Consider the following 21,257-nt stretch of genomic DNA (forward strand, 5'->3'; position numbering starts at 1 on the left):
GTGGTCAATGACGTGAGACAAAGTATATGTGAACTGCTGTATGGAAAGTGAATTTGCTCTGTAAATCTTCACCCAAATAATAATAAAAAAAGACTATATGGTTTTATATTTATTTTGTTATCTAATGTTTTTATTATTTCCCCACTAGTTCAAATTAGTGAGGTTATTTATAGGACATGAACTATGTAAGAGGACTAGAAGCATGCATTTTTATATTTTGTTTACTCTTATTGACTGATAATACTATCATTTTTATAGATTTAGAGACATTTTTCAGTTCATTTTTCTTTCTATCACTTATTCCTGAGCCTCCCACAAGTTTTATGTTAGTCAAGAAAGTGTGGACAAGGAGAAAGGCAAGCAGCATCTCATTAACCCGTGAAAGAAAGAAAGATAAGAAAGATCTGATAAGAATTGTAATTTTTTAAAGCTAAATGAAGAAGCTCCAATGAGCTGAAATTCGTTGACTTTGTTAAGTCAATTTTGATTAATTAGGCTATTCAGGAAACTGAATCAATATTGTTATCAATGATATCATCTGTTTGATTACATTGGCTCAAAACCTCGGCCATTTTCTATATCTTTCTCTCTCTTATCACACATATACTGTCTGCTCATTCCTTGCCTTTCTTTATTTTATTGGTAGATTTCCTTCATTGCAAGCCATCTTATTTTAGGTATCATGGTTTTAGTGTAACAGCTTCCTAATTGATCTTTAAGTCATTCTGAGCATTGATATGAGATTAATCTTCCTAAAAGGCCACTTTGAATATGCCATTATCTTGTTCAAAATCATATAAAATGGTTCCCCACTGTCTCTATTATCCTATAGATCAGAACAGTAGCTCCTTTGAGTGTTTAAGGCCTTAAGCAACCTGACCCTAACCTTTCTGTCTGAATCTCTCCTTATTACCAACATGAACCATGGGCTCCATTCAGGTGAATCTGATTATTCTCAAAATACGACGTGCTCATCTCTTTCCCAGACCCTGCTACTTTATAGCTGTTTTTTTTTTTTTTCCTTTGAGTGTCCTCCTTTCTTTTTGTGTTATGTTTCAGCAGCTTCCATTTTTAGACTTAGTTCAAATAACAATCCTTCCAGAAAACTTTTCCTTACTATACACCTATCTCCCAGTAATCTCCTCTTCAAAGAGTTACTCTCACAGCATAAGCCATGGGTATGATGAAGGGTCCAAGAGTGAGACTGATAATGTTATTTGTCACATGTTTCCCTTACTATGCAGTAAGTTTTAAGAGCACATTATTTTGTCTTATACAACTGTTTATCAAAGTGTTAAGCACATGGTAGGTCATTAGTTAATATGGATTGATTTAACAAAGATGACCATCAATATAAAAAACCAAACATGCATGGCACATGAAGGAAATGGAGGAGTCAAAACTTAGCCACGATAATGTACAGCAGAAGTGAGAGGTTAAGGAAGATCATGAGAGATGGATTACAATGAGTATCACCACCAAACACCGTAAGTTAGTACATACATGAGTTATATTATAAAGTACTGTTAGTAATGACATAGCTCTAACCTCATGGATTCTGTTCCCAGAGAAAGAGATTATAGCTCTAAGTAATCTGACAAATGACTGTGAAATGAGTCTAGCTTTTTGCATACCCAGGGAATCACTCAACAGAAACTTAGTCATTTGGACATATAAAAACTGACTGTGTAGTGTAGGACAAAGAACATAGTTATCAGGTTGTTCAAATTGCTGCTCCCCACTTCTTAGCAAGGTGTCTTGGGAAAGACATGTAACTTCCTTGAGCCTCATCTGTAATCCTGAAGGACTGTTGTGTGGATCTGAGATAACATATAAAATATCTGGCACCATGCCTGGCATGTAATAGGCCAGCTTGTTAAACGGCAGCTGCTTTGATAGTTTTTTTCTGTACTGCCTCCAGCATTTTCACATTTCCTTGATTGGTGTACACCTGTTTGTCTTTCCTCTTTTCTCCACAGTTACCAAGAAAGCAAAGCCAGAAAAATTTTGATATTCTGCTGTGGTTTCTAATAACAGAGCATTACATGCTCAGGAGGCTGGAGAAATTTAGTGCTAATCTTAGCTTGTGACCGAGTTTTTAGCTGATAGTACAAGATCAATAGGGGATTGCAGAAAAAGGTCATGGGACCATACCTGGTCACATTGATATTCAACAAGCTTCTACATCTTTCAGTACAACTTTGGTTTTTATTTTCCTAGCTGTCAATCTCTACACAACAGTTTAAACAGATTTTGTTGATTTTATTCATACAGGGCCTCAAATAAAATATTTTTATTTTTCTAATCTCATCTAATTTCATTAGATATTTTAAATGGTCAAATCAGATCTAGCATGTCCAATCTCCAATCGCTCTTGTTTTTTTCTAAATTCACTTTTATGTATATTTGTCCCCTCCCCCACACCTTTTTCTCTTGCTGTCCTGAATAGAGTTTTCCATTCAGAAGTGTTCTCACAAGCTTTCGATGAACCTTCTCCAGCTAAGTGTAGATTGCAAACAGTGTATGAAAAACATCTGAGACTATATTTGCTTCAAGTATATTCATCCTTAGTTATGAAGAAAGTCTTTTCCTCCATTAATACTACTAATGAAAATATCACTTCTTAAAACTCAAATTTAGTAGCTGTCCCAACTTAGGACATATAAACTAAAGGTAGAAATGAATTTACCAGGTGGCTAATACAGCTTAAGCTTTGGGCTGTTCACTTGCAAGGGTCCCTTCCAATCCTAATAAGGGACCTGACAATATGTTAATATATAATTATATATATATAATTAATTTTTCTTCTTAGTTTTTTATTCTTTTTATCATACATGTCTTTAAATTCATAACAGACAACACTTTACATACTTTACCATATCTTATTTATCTTATTATATATATATATATGTACATATATATGTATTTAATTTTCCAAAGCAAAATATTTTTAGATTCCTTTTCTTAAACACAGTCCTCTAAATTTCATATGCTTTTGAGCATAACAAAACAAGAATCTGTCCTGGCTACTAGTCAAACTAGTAAAGGCCACTTTAAACTCTACTACTATGTTTTAAATGTATTCTGTTAAATATGGCTTAGATTATGTAAGTCAGTAACTGAAACACAGCAATCTTTTTTTGTTATACCTTTTTTCTTGTGTTTTTTGCAACAAAATTTACTTTATGAACCAACTTGAAAATATATTCCCCAAATTGTATTACATAATTTATATTACATAATTGTTTAATTAAGCAGCTTTAACTCCTTAGATGTTCTTTGATACTGAATTTTTTCTCTCATGATGAAATATTATTAGAAAACAATTTCAGAGAGTCACACTGAGATGTAAAAAGGACATTTGAAAGCATACAATAACCTTTTAAGCAAGAGGCTTACCTATGTCTAAAATCTTTATTTCTTGGTGGAAGCAGATAAAAAAAAAGGTAAAAGAAGAACACACAGTTAGAAAAGCCTTCTAAAACAGAATGAATTGAATACTGAGATTTTTATTTTTTATGAAGAAAATTTTAAACTTAACTGAAATAACACTGGAAATGAATTCTGTAGGCCATGACTGATCAAATAACTTGTATAATAGGATGTTTATAGTAATCACATTTGAATGAATAAAGCAATTTGTTATCTTTGCTATTGACATATGGCTAATAGATTAACTCATCTTGAAGAAATATTTTAATTAAAGGGAGCAAATAGCCATAGTTCTTTTACTACTATGTTCTGGTATCAAAAGAAAATGTTTTATGCCTTAACAACTTATGTCACAGGATTACTCTAATGAAAACTAAAGGAGTTTAAAAATCATAGTTCTATCCTTCTAATACACAGACAATTGATTGGAATCAGTGAAGCATTTTATATATTGGTTCACTTTATACTCTTTTATACACTGATGGTATAATATTTACGTGTTGTGCTTCTCTAACTTTAATCAAGAACTTAACTTCTTTCTAGGGAGACACTGAAACACTGGGGAGGTAGGTTAAATAAATAAATTAGTACATTAGACTCACCATTTGCTTAAAAAGGCATGTTGAGCCTATTTAAACACAGTTATTCAAAATTTTAAACATAAAAAAACCTGTGGAAGGCCAACTTACTACTGAAAATTAATTTTGTTTTAGGCATAAAAGTTTAAATGTACGAGGTCTGTTACAGGTTTAAGAATTCCAGATTAAGGAAAAAATTACCTGAGTTCTAAAACACTCGTAACGTTTCCAGAGGGGAATATCCGCCGAACATAGTTGAAATCCCCTACATATAGACTGCCATCGATTCCACAAGCTAATGCAACTGGGGCCAGTAGTTTATTACCATCAGCTTGACCATTGCAACTGGGGCATGAGATACTGCGCCTTCGTCCATTGCCCATGATACTACTGACAACTGGAGGCTGTTGGGAGATAAACTGATTTTCGCCATTTCCCTTATATAGTATACCTAGAAGAAATAAAACAAATTTTTCATATGATAAAAAACGTAAAGATAAACAGTAAACATGTTTACTATAGATCCAACTATAATTCAATGTCTTTTAGGTTTGGACTGTGAAAACTTAAAGTTCTGTTGGAAAGAACTCTATTCAATTACCCAGTGTAAAATATTATAAGATAAAGTAAATAAGATATGGTAAACTATGTGAAATGTTGTCTGTTATGAATTTAATGAAATGTACGATAAAAAGAATAAAGAACTAAGAAGAAAAATTAAAAACCAAAATTCACAACATCAGTGATTCTCTAACTTGGCCACACATTGGAAATCACCTGAGGAACTGTAAAAAATACTGATGGCTGGTTCTCACCCCCAGAGATCCGATTTAATTGGTCTGGAGTGCAGCCTCGGCAGGGAGATTTTTAAAATCTCTCCAGGTGATCCTAATGTGCAGCCAAGTTTGAGAACCATGTCCTATGTAATGCTCTTTAGGGAATAACAAGTTTGCATATTTGTTAAACAATGTTAAAAATATTATATATTACTCCAATAAAAATGTGCAACAGAAATATTATTTTCTTCCTTATGAGTTTATTAGTGATTTAAAAAGTTAAAAATACTTCTGAGAAAACAGCAAATATACATTAAACCCTCAAAACTGTTCATTATAAGGAAGACCAATTTTAACTCAACTATACTGAGCTCTGGTAGCATAGTGCCTGTGGCACTTGACTGCTAACTAGACAGCTGGTGGTTCAAATCCACCAGCCCGCCTTGGAAGGAAGATGGGGCAATCTATTTCCATAGTGATATTGCCTTGGAAACCCAAGGAGTGGTGGCTATGAGTCAGGTCCGACTTGACAGCACATAACAACAACATACTGTCAAGGAATATTCTTCTTATTTATACTACCATCAGATGAGAATGCATATACACATGGTTATTCAAAATTTCAAACCTAACAAAACTTATGGAAGGTCAATTTACTATTTAAAGTGATTTCTGTTTTAAGATGAAACATGCCAATAATTTTAAGAAGACAAAATGCCATTTCAGTCTGCTCCTTTATGGTCTTTAATGAAATAAGAGAAAAATCCTTAATGATTAAAAATTTTCATAGTTAGAAACTAGATTTGAGTTGAGGTTCTAGTTTTATTCATTTTACCACAACTATATATAGATCAATGGCTCTGTTCTGGTCTGACGTTGGCTGGATGGTCAGCTGTTATTGCTCCATGCATATTTCACAATGCTTTTCAATGTGTTATCTGTATAAACCACCTGCTGCTCTGACTTCAGAGCTACACATATTATATCTATTGAATGTTCTATATATCAAAGCCAATGGTTATATTTCTTAGCAGATATACTGTGAAGATGATCATTCCCATGAAAAGACAAACAGGAAACTTGGAGAGTGTCCCCCCTCCACTTTAGGATAATTTTAGGGTGAAGGAGAAATTAGAATAATTATGTTCTCCTTATAGCTCAGCACATTTGAGGTGGATTCTATGATTACTTTTTTAATGCTTTGCTATTTGGGTGATGTAATAATCATAGAAAATTTACATAAAGAAATCAGGCAAGATAAATAGGTTTATTCAAATTTCAGGAAGAAAATAATCTAAATAAGGCTGCATCATAACAAGGATGAAATGCATTTTTTTTGCCTTGAATATTCACAGAATACCTAAGATCCTTCTTTCTGTGATTACATCATTTTGACAATTATGGAACTATAATTTCCTAGAAGAGCCAGTTGCATAATTTTCATCAGAAGAATCCTACAAATCAGCCTACCACTCTGTTGCACCTGATTTATTCAGTCATTACTTTCAAAGATTGGCCCTTCATGATTCTCCTGTATTATGACAGAATGGAAAGATGGACATTAGAAATTTATTTCCACGTTTCAGGGTGCCTGCACAAACACCTGTCCTCTGTCTCCATTTTTGCCTTCTCTTCTTTTGTAATATGCTTCCATAGCTCATCCACCTTGTCATGGTTACAAATCACTTTGTTTATTCAATTAGACACATGTCACTTTGAAAAGCCACTACTTGTCAAACTCTCCTCTTGCGCAAATTTGAAATTACAATCAGCTCACCCCAGGTTTTAGATTACCAAACATTTTAAAATAATATCTATTTTATAGTTTATAGCATTTTTTGGAGAGCAGAATTTTGAGAGAGCACCAAATCCTACTCATTAGACTACCAGAGATGGTTGGAGAGAAGAATATTGAGTAATCCAGTTTTATATCTAGTTTGATTTCAATAAAATTTAATTATCAATTATTCTGGTTAGTATCTATCTATCTATCTATCCATCCATCCATCCACCTACCTACATATATAATACACACACACGCATGCATGTGCACACACACACACACACAGAATATCTGTGTTTCTTAAGCCACCTGAATACTATCCTGAATGTTGGATACCATAATGGTTTGGAATTATAGAGGGATGAGCTTTTCTGGAGCTCTTTCTTTGTAGTCTATTGGCTCTTAACTTCTTGGGTAAAACCTGGTGGCTTACTGGTTAAAACTTTACCCCATATTCTCATAATAACTAAAATTCATTTAGAGAGGTTTCCTCTCAGTTTTGTTTTTAAATAACTTCTGAAGGAATCCAGCAATATCTTCAAACTGTGAAATATAATTTTAAATAATTTAATCAAGAGCAGTTACTAGCATGGTTGGCACGTGGCCTTGCATTTTGAAAGACCATGTTGAAGCCTAGTGTTACACACATAACAGACGGAAACTGCCGTAGCTTCAGATGCCCACGGATGAGCCAAGAGAAGCCTGAGATAACATATGGGGTATCCTTCTTGGTGGGGAGGCCCACTTTTCCAATGTTTCCACTTTCCAGTGCTGCATGTGGCACTAGTTACTGGGCTCTGCTCCCAACCTTCTGGTGTGTAAAATGAACTACAAGTTAACGTCCAGGACATGATTGGAAAAGGGGTAGAGCTGGGTACTGATATAAAATAGTGAAGGTGTGAAGGGCTGTTGTGGGTTTGTTTTATCTTACTCTTGACTTATTCAATACTATTTTCCCTGGGAGATAAGGCACCAGCATTTTCAAGCACTGGCTTGGAAGCTGCATTTGTTTTTCTTACATTTGGTAGTTTAAAATTCACCCTGTCTCCCACCAAAATAAATAAATAAAATAAAATAAAAAAGGAGTGATCATTAATTATAGTTAAACATCTAACTGCATTGCCTACTCCATTCAACATTCAGGACCTTCCAAAGCAGCTCTGCAAAGTCCAGAGCTATATTATCTCAACAAGACTCTGAAATTTCCTTCTCTGGTTACTTGCAAAAGGAAGGTAGAGAGTCACTAGGGTAAAGTTTAGGGAAGGAGGCTAGAGTAGTTTATATTAAGGTTTTTCTTTTCTAGCAAAGTACCTTTACAGATGCAGCCAGGATGTAGACAAAATGGTAGAAACACAGTCAAAACAACAGAGTTTGTTTAATATAAATAATAGTCTTTATGAGGATAAGCTGGTCACATTTTGCAAGTAATTTATCTCTTTTGGTTTGTGTATCTGAAAGGAGGGAGATGTGTTTCTTCAGAGCAATATTTTCAAACTGTGTAAAATAGTCACTTGTGTTATTGGGTGTGCTACAGGTAATACTTTTCATTCTTACTTTTTTCCTCAGATTATTCATTTATTTTCCCCAAATATTCACAAAATCAAGTAATAGTACATGTAACAAAGTTTAAGTGGGAGAATATTTTATTTCTCAAAACATAGTCTAATCAGACTGAAAAAAAAAAATCCAGATACTCAGAATAGACTAAGGATTAAGATCTACTGGTAATACTTTAGCAAAGATTACATGGGTTTTGTTCTTTCTTTACTTTTCAAAAAAATTCCTCCTTCATTTTTAGTAAAGCTTCCTAAAGTACTCTGTTCCTAAAGTACTTATTGACTCACATAGAATCAGATACTCCTAGATGAGTCTATGGTGAAGACAAAGCCTCCCAGAGTCCTTCTCCTGTAGCAACAAAATCAGTCATTTACATTCTAAGGAGAAAACTATTTTGGTGATGAATGTATGAACATTCTAAAGTTCATTAGGCCTTTATAGTCTTTAAAGATAAACCTTTGTCTTCCCTACTAATTCTAATTCTACAGCATATATAGGATAAAAATTCACCATAGCAAAGAGATGGAAACCACCTAAATGCCCATCAACAGATGAGTGGATAACCAAATTGTGGTATATCCAAACAATGGAATAGTATGCCACATTAAAGAACAATGAGGGATATGCGAATCATCTCGCAACATGGATGAACCTGGAGGACATTATGCTGAGTGAAATAAGTCAATCGCAGAAGGACAAGTACTGTATGAGCCCATTATTGTAAAAAGACAGAGAAGGGTTTGCTTGGGAAAAGGAACTCACCTAGTATGTTACCAGGATGGGGAGGGAAGGGGAGGGATTAATTTCGGGCTAGCTGGGGCTTACACGCTGACATGGGTAGGAGGAGGAGAATATATGGGAAGGATATGTGACCACCATAAAAAAAAATGTTGCTGCAATCTAATCAATTTGAAGATGAAAAATAAATATGATCTTACCATTCTGAACATCCAATACATGATGTTTATCTAATGTCCAACCACCCATGTTAGAAGCATCTAATTCATAGCCTTGCAAAATGGCAGTCCTCTTTTCCCACAAAGTCAGGTCCAAACAAGACTCATATTCATATCCAACTGACACTGCAATCAAAATAAATCACAGTTCATCTACTCGACTACAGGTGGAAATGTGGTTTATTTCATCATTTTGATAAAACTGCTTTTTCACAATTGTGTTCCAAGACTATATTTCCATTTACTTATTTATGAGCAAAGTTTATTATTTTATATGAGAAGATATGATCATATAAAAGGCATTTTCCAGAAAATTATTCCCAAATATTATTTCCTATTGATTTAATGGAAACTCTGGTAGCACAGTGCCTAAGGCACTTGACTGCTAACCAGAAGGCTGGTGGTTCAAACCCACCAGCCACTCCTCTGAAGGAAGGTTGGGCAGTCTACTTCTGCAGTGACAACGCCTCGGAAACCCAAGGAGGGGTTGTTTGAGTTGGGTCCAACTCAATGACACATAACAACAACAACAACAACATTGATTTAATAGAAAAATAGTGTTTTGTTTTGTTTTTTCCTTCATACCACTCTTTTACAAAGAAATTTACAGCATAAGATGAAGTCCAGATTAGGGAACTGATTAAGTAATTAAATGAGAAAATCAGACCCAAATTAAATGATAACAACTAAAAAATAGTATTTTCTGTCTGAATAGTTAGTTATTTATTTCCAAGAGCATTAAGTTTTGCCAAATATTTATAATAATAAGGGACAATAGAACAAAAAAGATAACCAGATTATGACAATATATTCATATACTAAAAGGGCTGAACAATGAAACTAGCAGTAAATTAATACAAGTGAATCACAAATGAAAACCTTTTCAGAGTTTAAAATGAAACAAGAATTTTAAAATTTAGAACAAAGTGAAGAGTGGCAGTTATCTGATTAATTAGAACTTAGTCAAGTCTAAACAATATATTAATTTCAGAATAAAATGCCTATTATAATTTCAAGTACAGTCTAATTGAACAAAAAAAACCATGCTATCATTTCATATTTGATGTTCTGATATATCATTTAGAGTTTAATTTCGCTGTATCTTTTGTTTTTATGTTTTTAAAGTTTGAGCTTAAAGCCATATTCTCTCTCTATATATATGTATATATGTTAACATATAGATTCCAAACTTTTAAATTATACTGTCCAATCTTTCAGTGAAACAACTGGTTTGATAATGTGCAAAAGGAGTACATTTTCACTGAATTGGCTGGCCTTCTAGTCAAAAAAGCTGCATTACTTTTTATATAAATGTCTGATATCATTATGAATTCAAAGTATATTAGCATTAAAATTGATTCCATAAAAAGGGTAAGAGAAGATAGGGAGATAAAGATAGAAAAGAAGAAAAACAGGATGTAATAATAATAAAAAAAAAGTGATATGGAAACCTAAAATCTCATTCAGAACATTCCTCACAGATATAATTTCAGCCAGAAAAACTGATATTTTCTTCTTTTCATCATATGGAAGACACTGTTCCATTTTCCTATGGTAGATCTAAAGCAGTCAGCTTATAATTCTCTAGGACAACTTACTGCTTTCCTATTCACTTCTCCATTGATTTTCCATGGGTTATAATTAATTTTATGGTAGTTCTGATTTCAAGAAAATTTCAAGATGCAAAAAAGATTTATATGGAACTTACCAACAGCTTCAGACAGACCATAGACTTTTTGATTATATGCATCTGTTTTATCCCATATAAAAGTATAGGCCAAGTTTGGTGAGGCAGGAAACCATTTTTGAAAGAGTCTTCCTACTACAGCCACCATAAGATGAACCTTCATTAAATTAAATGGTATAACAGACTGAGTCATGGTGATCTTTAGAACTGACTTATATCCTGCAGCTCTGGAACTCAGGTAGGAAAGTTTCAAATCTGTGCCTGGAATTGTAGTTTCTTCATGGAGTACCTAGGTTTGGAAAAACAGGAGCTTCAAAATCTTATATGACTTATTAGATAAAATACATTTAAAATAACCTAACTGGGCAACTAAAATAACACAGCAAAGAATCATTATTCACAAATATACACTGAACAGCTGTCTTATTTAACAATTAAAAATAATTGTTGTCGGCTGAACTTTTCTCAAGCCCCTGGTCATGTGCCCCCTTTTCTTATAGGAAGGTACTGTGACGGCTCCATCAGACCGACATGTTAGCGTGGATGGGCATGTTAATTTAGAAGTCATAGTGGATTCTCACTAACCCTCCTTCACCTCAGTTACCCTGGAGAATTAGAGCAGGCATTTGTAAGATGGTTAGCTCAGGCAAAGGATGTAGTTTTGGCCAAAGTTCTGAACTGTATCGGCTGGCTCATTTAGGATTTAAGCCTATGCCTATGTCCTCATCAGCCTATCAAGACAAGAATGATAATAAAAAGGACCAATTCATTTCAATCAAATTGTAGCCAATTCCATATCCACATTGAGAGTTAATGTAACAATAGCACATTCTCATACTTAGGTTAACAGGGACTCAGAACTGATTTTTGATATGATGATGATGCCATTAGGTGCTGGTGAGTTGGTTCTGACTCATAGCAACCCTGTGCACAACAGAAAGAAACACTGCCCGGTTCCTGTGCCCTCCTCACAATCATTGCTGTGTTTGAGCCCATTGCTGCAAACATTGCTCAGTCCATCTCATTGAGAGTCTTCCTCTTTTTCACTGACCCCCTACTTTACTAAGCATGATGTCCTTCTCCAGGGACTGGCCCCTCCTAAAAACATATCCAAGGTAAATGACACAAAATCTTGCCATCCTCCCTTCTAAAGGAGCTTTCTGGCTGTACTTCCAAGACACATTTGTTCGTTCTTCTGGCAGTATAGTCAACATTCTTTGTCAATTGTCATTGTTATTGTTAGGTGCCGTTTAGTCGCCTTTGACTCATAGAGACCTTATGCACAACAGAATGAAACACTGTTTGGCCCTGTGCCAGCCTCACGACCCCTGCTATATCTGAGCCCACTGTTGCAGCCACTGTGTCAGTCTATCTCATTGAGGGTCTTCCCCTTCTTCGTTGACCCTCCACTTTACCAAGCATGATACCCTTTTCCAGGGAATGGTCCCTTCTGACAACATGACCAAAGTAGGTGAGACAAAGTCTGGCCATTCTTGCTTCCAAGGAGCATTCCGGCTGCTCTTCCAGGACAGATTTGTTAGTTCTTTTAGCAGTTCACAGTACTCAGTATTCTTCACTACCAGCACCACAACTCAAAAGCATCAACTCTTCTTTGGTCTTCCTTATTCATTGTCCAGCTTTCACATGCGTATGAGGTGATTGAAAATACCATTGGTTAGCTGTTCCTTAGTCTTAAAGGAGACATCATTACTTTTCAACACTTGAAAGAGGTCTTTTGCTGCAGATTTACCCAATGCAATATGTCGTCTGATGTCTTGACTGCTGCTTCCATTGCTGTTGATTGAAGAACCAAGTAACATGAAGTCTTTGACAACCTCAGTCTTTTCTCCATTTATCATGATGCTGCTTATTGTTCCAGTTGTGAGGACTTTTGTTTTCTTTATATTGAGGTGTAATCCAATCCGCAGACTGTATTCTTCAATCTTCATCAGTAAGTACTTCAAGTTATCTTCACTTTCAGCAAGCAAAATTGTGTCATCTGTGTATCATAGGTTGTTAATGAGTCTTCCTCTAATCCTGATGCCACGTTCTTCATATAGTCCAGCTTCTTGGATTATTTGCTGAGCATACAGATTGAACAAATATGGTGAAAGAATACAACCCTGACGCACTCTCTTCCTGATTTTAAACTATGCATTATCCCGCTGTTTTGTTTGAACGACAGTCTCCTGGTCTATGTACAGGTTCCTCAAGAGTACAATTAAGTGTTCTGGAATTCCCATTCCTCTCAATGTTACCCATAATTTTTTATGATCCACACAATCAAATGCTTTTGCATAGTCAATAAAACACAAGTAAACATCTTTCTGGTATTCTTTGCGTTGAGCCAAGATCCATCTCACATCAGCAATGATATCCCTCATTCCACGTCCTCTTCTGAATCCAGCCTGGACTTCTGGAAGTTCTCCATCAATATACTCCTGCAACAGTTTCTGAATTATCTTCAGTAAGATTTTACTTGTATGTGATATTAATGATGTTGTTGGGTAATTTGCACATTGAATTTGTCAATACCATATTCAAATGCACAAATTCTGCTTCACTGAATTTCTTATTCATGTCCAGTTCTCCCATGTACATGAGGCTATTGAAATACCATGTCTTGGGTCAGCACCACCTTAGTCCTCAAGATGACATCTTTTCTTTTCTTCTTCTTCTTTCTGAAAACACTTTTAAGAGGTCTTTTGCAGAAGATTTGGCCAATGCAGTAGTACATCATTTAATTTCCTGACTACTGCTTCCATGCACATTGTGAATCTAAGCAAAATCAAATCTTGACAATTTCAATATTTTCTCCATTTATCATGATATTGCTTAGTATTGCAGTTTTGATTTTTGTTTTCTTTATGTTGAGGTGTAATCCATTTTGAAGGCTGCAGTCTTTGATCTTCATAAGTAAATGCTTCAAGTCCTTTTTACTTTTAGCAAGCAAGGTTGTGTCATCTGCATATCACAGGTTGTGAACCAGTCTTCTTCCAATTCTGATGCTTCATTCTTCTTTTTATAGTCCAGCTTCTCAGATTATTTGCTTAGCATGCAGACTGAATAAGTATGGTTGAAAGAAAGCATCCCTGTTGCACACCTTTCCTGACATAAAACCATCCAGTAGCCCCTTGTTTTGTTCAAACAACTACCTCTTGATCTATGTACAAGTTCCACATTAACCTAATTAAGTGCTCTGGAATTCCCATTATTTGCACTATTATCTATAATTTGTATGATTCACACAATTGAATGTCTATGTGTAGTCACTAAAACACATGTAACATTTTTCTGGTATTCTTTTCTTTCAGGCAAGATCCATCTAACATTATCAATGATATTCCTCATTCCACGCCCTTTTCTGAATCCAGCTTGAATCTGGCAGTTCCTTGTTGATGTACTGCTGCAACCATTTTTGAATTATCTTCAGTAAAATTTTACTTGTGTGTGATAGTAATAATATTGTTCAGTAACTTCCACGTTCTGTTTGATCACCTTTCTTTGGAATGGGTACAAATATGGATCTCTTTCAGTCTGTTGGCCAGGTAGCTATCTTCCAAATTCCTTGCTATGGACAAGTGAGTGCTTCCTGTGTTCCATCTGTTTGATGAAAACATCTCAATTGGTATTCCTTCAATCCCTGGAGCCTAATTTTTTTTTGATCCCCCCCTCCCAATGCCTTCACGCAGCTTAGACCTCTATTGGTTCTTGATCACGTGCTACCCCTGAAATGCCTGAACACGGTCTAATTCTTTTCGTTACAATGACTCTGTGTATTCCTTACATCTTTTGATGCTTTTTGCTTCATTCTATATTTTGCCCATAGAATTCTTCAATATTGTAACTTAAGGAATGACTTTTTTCTTCAGTTATTTCAGCTTCAGAAATGCTGAACCTGCTCTTCCTTTTTGGTTTTCTAACTCCAGGTCTTTGCACAGTTCATTATAAAACTTTGTCTTCTTAAGTAGTCCTTTGAAATCTTCTGTTCAGCTTTTTCACTTCATCATTTCTTCTGTTATTTTTATTTACATTCAAGAGCAAGTATTACTCTCTACTGGCATCTATTGGTCCTTTTTTTTTTCCCCCTGCCTTTTTAAAGACCTTTTGCTTTCTTCATGTATGATGTCTTTAATGTCATCCCATAACTCTCTGGTCTTCAGTCATTAAGTATTCAAATTGTCAAATCTGTTCTTCAGATGGTCTCTAAATTCAGGGAGAATATACTCAAGGTTATATTCTGGCTCCCATGGACTTGTTTTAATTTTCTTCACTTCAACTTGAACTTGCCTATAAGCAACTGATGGTCTGTTCCACAGTCAGCCCCAGGCCTTGTTCTGACATGATACTGAGCTTCTTTCATTGTCTCTTCCCACAGATGCAATCAATTTGATTCTTGTGTATTCCATCTGGTGAAGGCCATGTGTATAGTCACCATTATGTTCTTGTTTGCCACACTGTGCTGGCTTGTGTGTTGCTGTGATGCTGGAAGCTATGCCACCAGTATTTCAAATGCCAAAATGCTTATCCATGGTGGACAGCTTCCAGTGGAGCTTCCAGATTAAGATAGGCTGCAAGAAGGATCTAGTGGTCTATTTCTGAAAAAACTGGCCAGTGAAAATCTTAAGAATAACAGGAGAACATTGTCTGGTACAGCGCCAGAAGATGAGCCTCTTGGGCTAGAAGGCATGCAAAATACAACTGGGGAACAGCTGCCTCCTCCAAACAGAGTCAACCTTAATGATGTTGGATGCAGTAAAATTTTCAGGACATTCCTTTGCTGATGTGCATGACTCAAAATGAGAAGAGATAGCTGCAAACATTCATTAGTAATTAGAACATGGAATGTACACAGTATGACTCTAGCAAAACTGTAAGTTGTCAAAAATGAAATGGAATGCTTGAAGATTGGTATCCTAGGCATTGGTGAATTAAAATGGACTCGTACTAGCCATTTTGAACCAGAGAATCATATGGTCTACAATAATGGTAATGACAAAATGAAGAGGAATGGCATCACATTCATTGTCAAAAAGAACACTTCAAGATGTATCTTCAAGTACAATGCTGTCAGTGACAGGATAATATCCATATTCCTGTAAGGAAGACCAGTTAATACGACTGTTATTAAAATTTACACACCAACCACTAATACCATAGATGAAGAAACTGAAAATTTTTAATAACTTCTATAGTCTATAACCACCACTTGTCTGTCAGTTTGTCATACTGTGGTGACTTGTACATTGCTGTGAGGCTGGAGGCTATGCCACCAGTATTTGAAATACCAGCAGAGTTACCATGGGGGACAAGTTTCAGTGGAGCTCCCAGACTAAGACAGACTCAGAAGAGGAAGGGGCCTGAAAGAAGTACAGCCAGAATGCTCCTTGGAATCAAGAATGGCTAGACTTCTACTTCTCAAAGAACTCATCAGTGAAAACCTTATGAATACAGTCAAACACTGTCTGATATATTACTGTAATTGATCAAACATGTAATAAAGATCCACTGATAATTACTAGTGATTGGAATGTGAAAGTTGAAAATAATGTATAAGGATCAATAGCTGGAAAATATGGCCTTGGTGATAGAAATGGCTCCAAAGATCGCATGACAGAATTTTATAAGAGCAACAAGCTATTCATTGGAAATATCTTTTCTCAAAAACATAAATTGCAACTATACCCCTGGACCCTGCCAGATAGATATGATAATAAATGAAGTAATATTTTAAAGCTGTGTACAATGTTCCCCAGAGAGCAACTAATGTATTATCAAATGCAGAAGACCCTCAATACATATGTTTTGAATTTAAGTTGTATAGAAAAAGTTAACATAATTATCTCCATAAGGATTATCTCCTTTACAGATTTTTTTTTAAAGCATACAGTTTAACCAATACCAGGACTAATGACTCAATAAACATCAACAAAATTTATAGTGACATATTGCAAAAATATTATGTGAAAACATTATCTAATTATTTTGAAAAATATATTAGATGTAGTATAAAATATTTTGCTAAACAATTCATCTCTTCACCATGCTCCTGTTAGTTTGGCTAACAATAGCAGCTCTTCTTAGACTTCCTGGATTCACTGTAAAGTGTAAGGTTATAGGTATGCTCAGGAGTCTGTTTCTCTACTGAAAATTAGATAGCATCTCAAAGGGTTCCTCATACTGTCCTATCAATATTCATTATTCAGACATAAAGGACTGTAATTCAATGCTCAGTAGCATTTCCCCTCACCCTGCTGTCTCTCACAGAGAAAAGGTTTTATGGAGTCAATTCTGACTCACAGTGATCCTATAGGGCAGAGTAAAACTGCCCCAAAGTGTTTCCAAGGCTGTAAATCTTTACAGAAGCAAACTGCCTCATTTTTTTTTCCCACAAAGTGGCTGGTGAGTTTGAACCACCTACCTTTTGGTTAGCAGCTGAATGCTTTAACTACTGCACCACCAGAGGTCCTTGTGGAGTGGTTAGGAATAATGTATTTCTGCTTTTTCCAAATTAAAATACTTAGATACTGAGGGTGCAATCACCAGTCTCAATACTACATGGTTGGAAGTAGCAGAAATGAATGGATTAAAGAAACTTCCTTTGTGGATTGTGAATGAGTGCTGGTTTGAAGAAGGATAGGATGTAATGACAGATTAAGAAGGCACTGCTATAATAGATATATCAATTTATTACAGTTGGGAAGGCATGCTGAGTGAACTCAACCTTAGAATTGTCATAAGCAAGATAGAATAAGAATATATAGACACTTTTTAGAGCTCTACTAAATCTTGGGAACCTATTAAATTCAAGATTGACCGCACTTTTGTAGGACATTTAGAAATAAGTATCATCCATCTCACTGCTGTCGAGTTGGATCTGACTCATAGCGACTCCTCCTTGGGTTTCCGAGGCGGTATCACTACAGATGTAGATTGGCCAATTTTCCTTCCAAGGAGTGGCTGGTGGGTTTGAACTGCCAACCTTCTGGTTAGCAGTCAAATGCCTTAGGCACTATGCCACCAGAGCTCCTAGAAATAGGTATAAGGTCAGTAATCTAAACAGAACTCATTGTTCTCCCATTATCACAGTGAAATATCAATGGGTAGTTTGAAAGTTAGATTTTGTGTCTGTCTAAGTAATGAACCTTAAGAGTATTTATTTCCTCTTAATTTTATTTCCAAAATAATTTCTTATAAATTTATAGGCTTTTTATATGGAAGGTAGTCTTTCATTATGTATTTATTACATAGGTATATATCTTTCAATATGTATTTCTAGTGACTATCTAGAGGTTGCTTCTCTATTTTATAACATCATGTTTTATTCCAAATTTTAATAACTGACTATGGTCTCTGTCATCATTAACCTACTTCTATGGAACAAATATCTGTAATTTAGTTCATTACAGTGTGTATTTCTCCTATGTAATTTAATTTGACCATGTTATTTTGAATTAGTGAGAGAAATAAATCCAGCCAGAGTGGGAAAATAAATCATTAAGCCTACACTGCTAACTGCCTAATCTCTAAGCCACATTCTTTTTTTTTTTTTTTTTTGAGAATTCACACAGCAAAACACACATCAATTCAACTGTTTCCACATGTACGGTTCAGTGACATTGATAATTTTCTTCAAGTTGTGCAACTGTTCTCACCCTCTTTTTCCATTAACTTAAGCTCACTGCCATATTAAGTAAGTTCCTATCTAATCTTTCGAGTGGCTGTTGTCATTTTGATCATAATTCTCAAGCCAACCTACTGCCATTAAGTGGATTCCAACTCATAGTGACCTTATAGGACAGAGTAGAACTGCCCCATAGGTTTTTCCAAGGCTATAAATCTTTATGAAAGCAGACTGTCTCATCTTTTGCCTATGGAGCAGCTGGTGGGTTTGAACCAGTGATCTTCTGGTTAACAACTGAATACCTTAACCATTGTGCCATGAGCGCTCCTTATAATGCTCAAGGCAAATAATTTTTTACCAGTTAAACTAGACTATTTGCTTTTAAGAAGATTTCAGGGGATATTTTTGGTTTATGGTTTAAAGATTATCTCAGGGTAATAGTTTTGGGAGTCCATTCAGCTTCCATGGTGCCAGAAAGTCTGGAGTCCATAAGATTTTTAAATTCTGTTCTACATTTTCCCCCTTTTGATCAATATTTTGCTATAGAATCTTTGATCAGAATGCCCAATAAAGGTAGCCAGATATCATCCAATTCTTCTGGTCTCAGCAAAGGAGGTAGATGTTCATGGAAGCAGTAAGCCACATTCCATATCCTCTTCATACTCCTGACTCTCCTTGCTTTTAATCCCCATTCTTGATGCCATTAAACATTCATTTTAAAACTAAGTCCTATCTACTACCCTTCAAATAAATGTCTGTCTAATCTGTTTCTTCCTCTTCATTTCTACTACCATTGTTATTTTTAAGCCTTCCCTATCTGAGCTGTGGATATGTTCAGCCTGTTCACTGATTTCCTGTTCACTATTTTACTACTTGATTTTTCTTTTGATAAATGCTGAAAAAAATTTCATTGATCCCCTGGTTCCACATTGACTAAAGAATTTGAGGTCTCTACTGGGTGGCATTTCAGGGCTATCCATAATTTGGTCCTGGCCTCATCTTCTTTCTCTTTCCCTTTATGTGCCCAACATTTCAATTGTTCTATAGTTTTCACACAAGATGACCTGTTTTTACTACCACAATGTTGCTTTTACATTTCCTTCAATCTAGAATATCCTTTTCCCCCTTTTCTGCCTAATCACTCTTTAAGACCAACCAACTCAGTGATGCTTTCTTTGATTTCCTTAGGAACTGACCTGCCTATTTTGAATGCCATGATCCATGTTCTACTCTTCTTTTTATCCTGGTAGTGTATCTGGTACATAATAGGCTCTCAGCAAATATTTGCTAAATGTTTGTTGACTTTATTAATGAATGGAGAAAGACTGCATTCTTGGAACTGCTGAGTATACAAAGCCCATTTCAATGTCCTGGCTTGCTAGACATTTGTCACCTATAGGCATGTGCTGTCTGTAGGTTAAGTCTGTTTTTGAAGTGGCCAAAAAGTTCAGAGTTATGGAAAGAGAGACCCAACAGAAGAAGTATAAAATTGAATAATGTTACATTGAAGTTTGTAAAGTTTCAACTCAAAATCTGCTTGACTATTATGCAGTAAATCAATGAGGTGTCTCTTCTGTATCATATTTGCATATGAACTTTCTTCATATTTTGTTATCTTAGATCTTCTTGACTTACTTCTTCTAATATCTATCTATATTCCCTCCCTAGGTGATACCATTCCATGCTTTAAATACTTCTACATACTGATGACCCTCAAATTGATATTTCTGTTCCCAACAGCCATTTCCTGGACTCCACTCTTACATATCCACTTCTTACCACTTCTGCCCCAAATACTTTTGTCCAAGCCACCATCACGCCTCCTGTGGGCTACTGACATGGCTTCCTAATCATCTTTTTGCTTCAATTGTTACCCAATATATTCTCAGTATAGCAACTATGGTGATCCTAAAAAGGACATTTTTTCTAGTTACTACTCTGCTTAAACACCTTGAATGGCTTCCCATTACTCAGAGTAAAAAGTCCTTATCCTTGCCATGGCCTTCAATGATTTGTGATATGTGTACCCCCACCTTCACTCCAGTCACACATGCTGGCCTCTTTGACATTTCTAGCCCGTTCTTCCTTCAGAACTTTTCAACTTGCTCTTTGCTCTGCCTACAATACACTTCCTCTAGTTTCCTTCATTTTCTAGAAGTTTCTGCTATGATGACACCTTGTCAAAGAGATCTTCTCTGATTACATTATATAAAATCACACCTCCATCCACTTTACCCTGCTTTACTATTTTTTAATAAGAAAAAACATGCATTTGTTGATTTTCTCTCTCTACTCATTAGCTGATAAGATTCTTGAGAACAAGTACTTTGCTAGTTTGGTTTACTACTCTGTTTCTATAAAACAGTGCCTGGTATATAACAGGTGTTCAATAAATATTTGTGGAATGAATGTGACAAAACATTTATGTGTTGTTGCATTTTAAAGTCCACTTTTTAACTTAATTATATATGATACTGTATCTAATATCCCACCCTTCCTTTAAGATCTGAAAGTTATTTCTAATTGGGAACATACGAAAAGAAAAACAATCTGCAGCTATTTCAGTAGATAAAACTCAGTAATGAAAATATAGCTATTTTTAACAAAGTTATATGCCTGTCTCATCCCCCCCCATGGAGCATTAAACCTCATATAAGCATGTAGTTTCTGAACTACAAATCATGAGAGCTTAAAACATGATAGTGAGTTTTTTAGATAATAAAATCTTGAGAAGATTACTGAGAATTTTATGTCAAAAATACTCTTTTCCAAAACAATTATTACTTACAGTAATAATTAAACATAAGTTATTAAGAGTAATGACCGTGTGCAAAATGAGTGAATGAATGAGCAAACACATTATG

General features: G+C 35.3%; 1 protein-coding gene across 1 annotated transcript in view; it reads right to left on the minus strand.

Moving 5' to 3' along the window:
- TENM3 (teneurin transmembrane protein 3) overlaps window positions 1–21,257 on the minus strand; it is a 628,633-nt gene that overhangs the window by 63,300 nt on the left and 544,076 nt on the right. Inside the window, exons 17-20 of the mRNA XM_042780948.1 lie at window positions 10,791–11,058; window positions 9,065–9,208; window positions 4,212–4,461; window positions 3,400–3,420 (exon numbers count right to left, since the gene is read on the minus strand). Of these exons, the coding sequence (XP_042636882.1) occupies window positions 3,400–3,420; window positions 4,212–4,461; window positions 9,065–9,208; window positions 10,791–11,058 (683 nt within the window). The remainder of the gene's footprint in view (window positions 1–3,399; window positions 3,421–4,211; window positions 4,462–9,064; window positions 9,209–10,790; window positions 11,059–21,257) is intronic.

This window comes from Orycteropus afer, unplaced genomic scaffold (genome assembly GCF_000298275.1).
Source record: "Orycteropus afer afer isolate SDZICR_OR568_19922 unplaced genomic scaffold, OryAfe1.0 scaffold00073, whole genome shotgun sequence".
In the NCBI taxonomy this organism is placed as follows: domain Eukaryota; kingdom Metazoa; phylum Chordata; class Mammalia; order Tubulidentata; family Orycteropodidae; genus Orycteropus; species Orycteropus afer.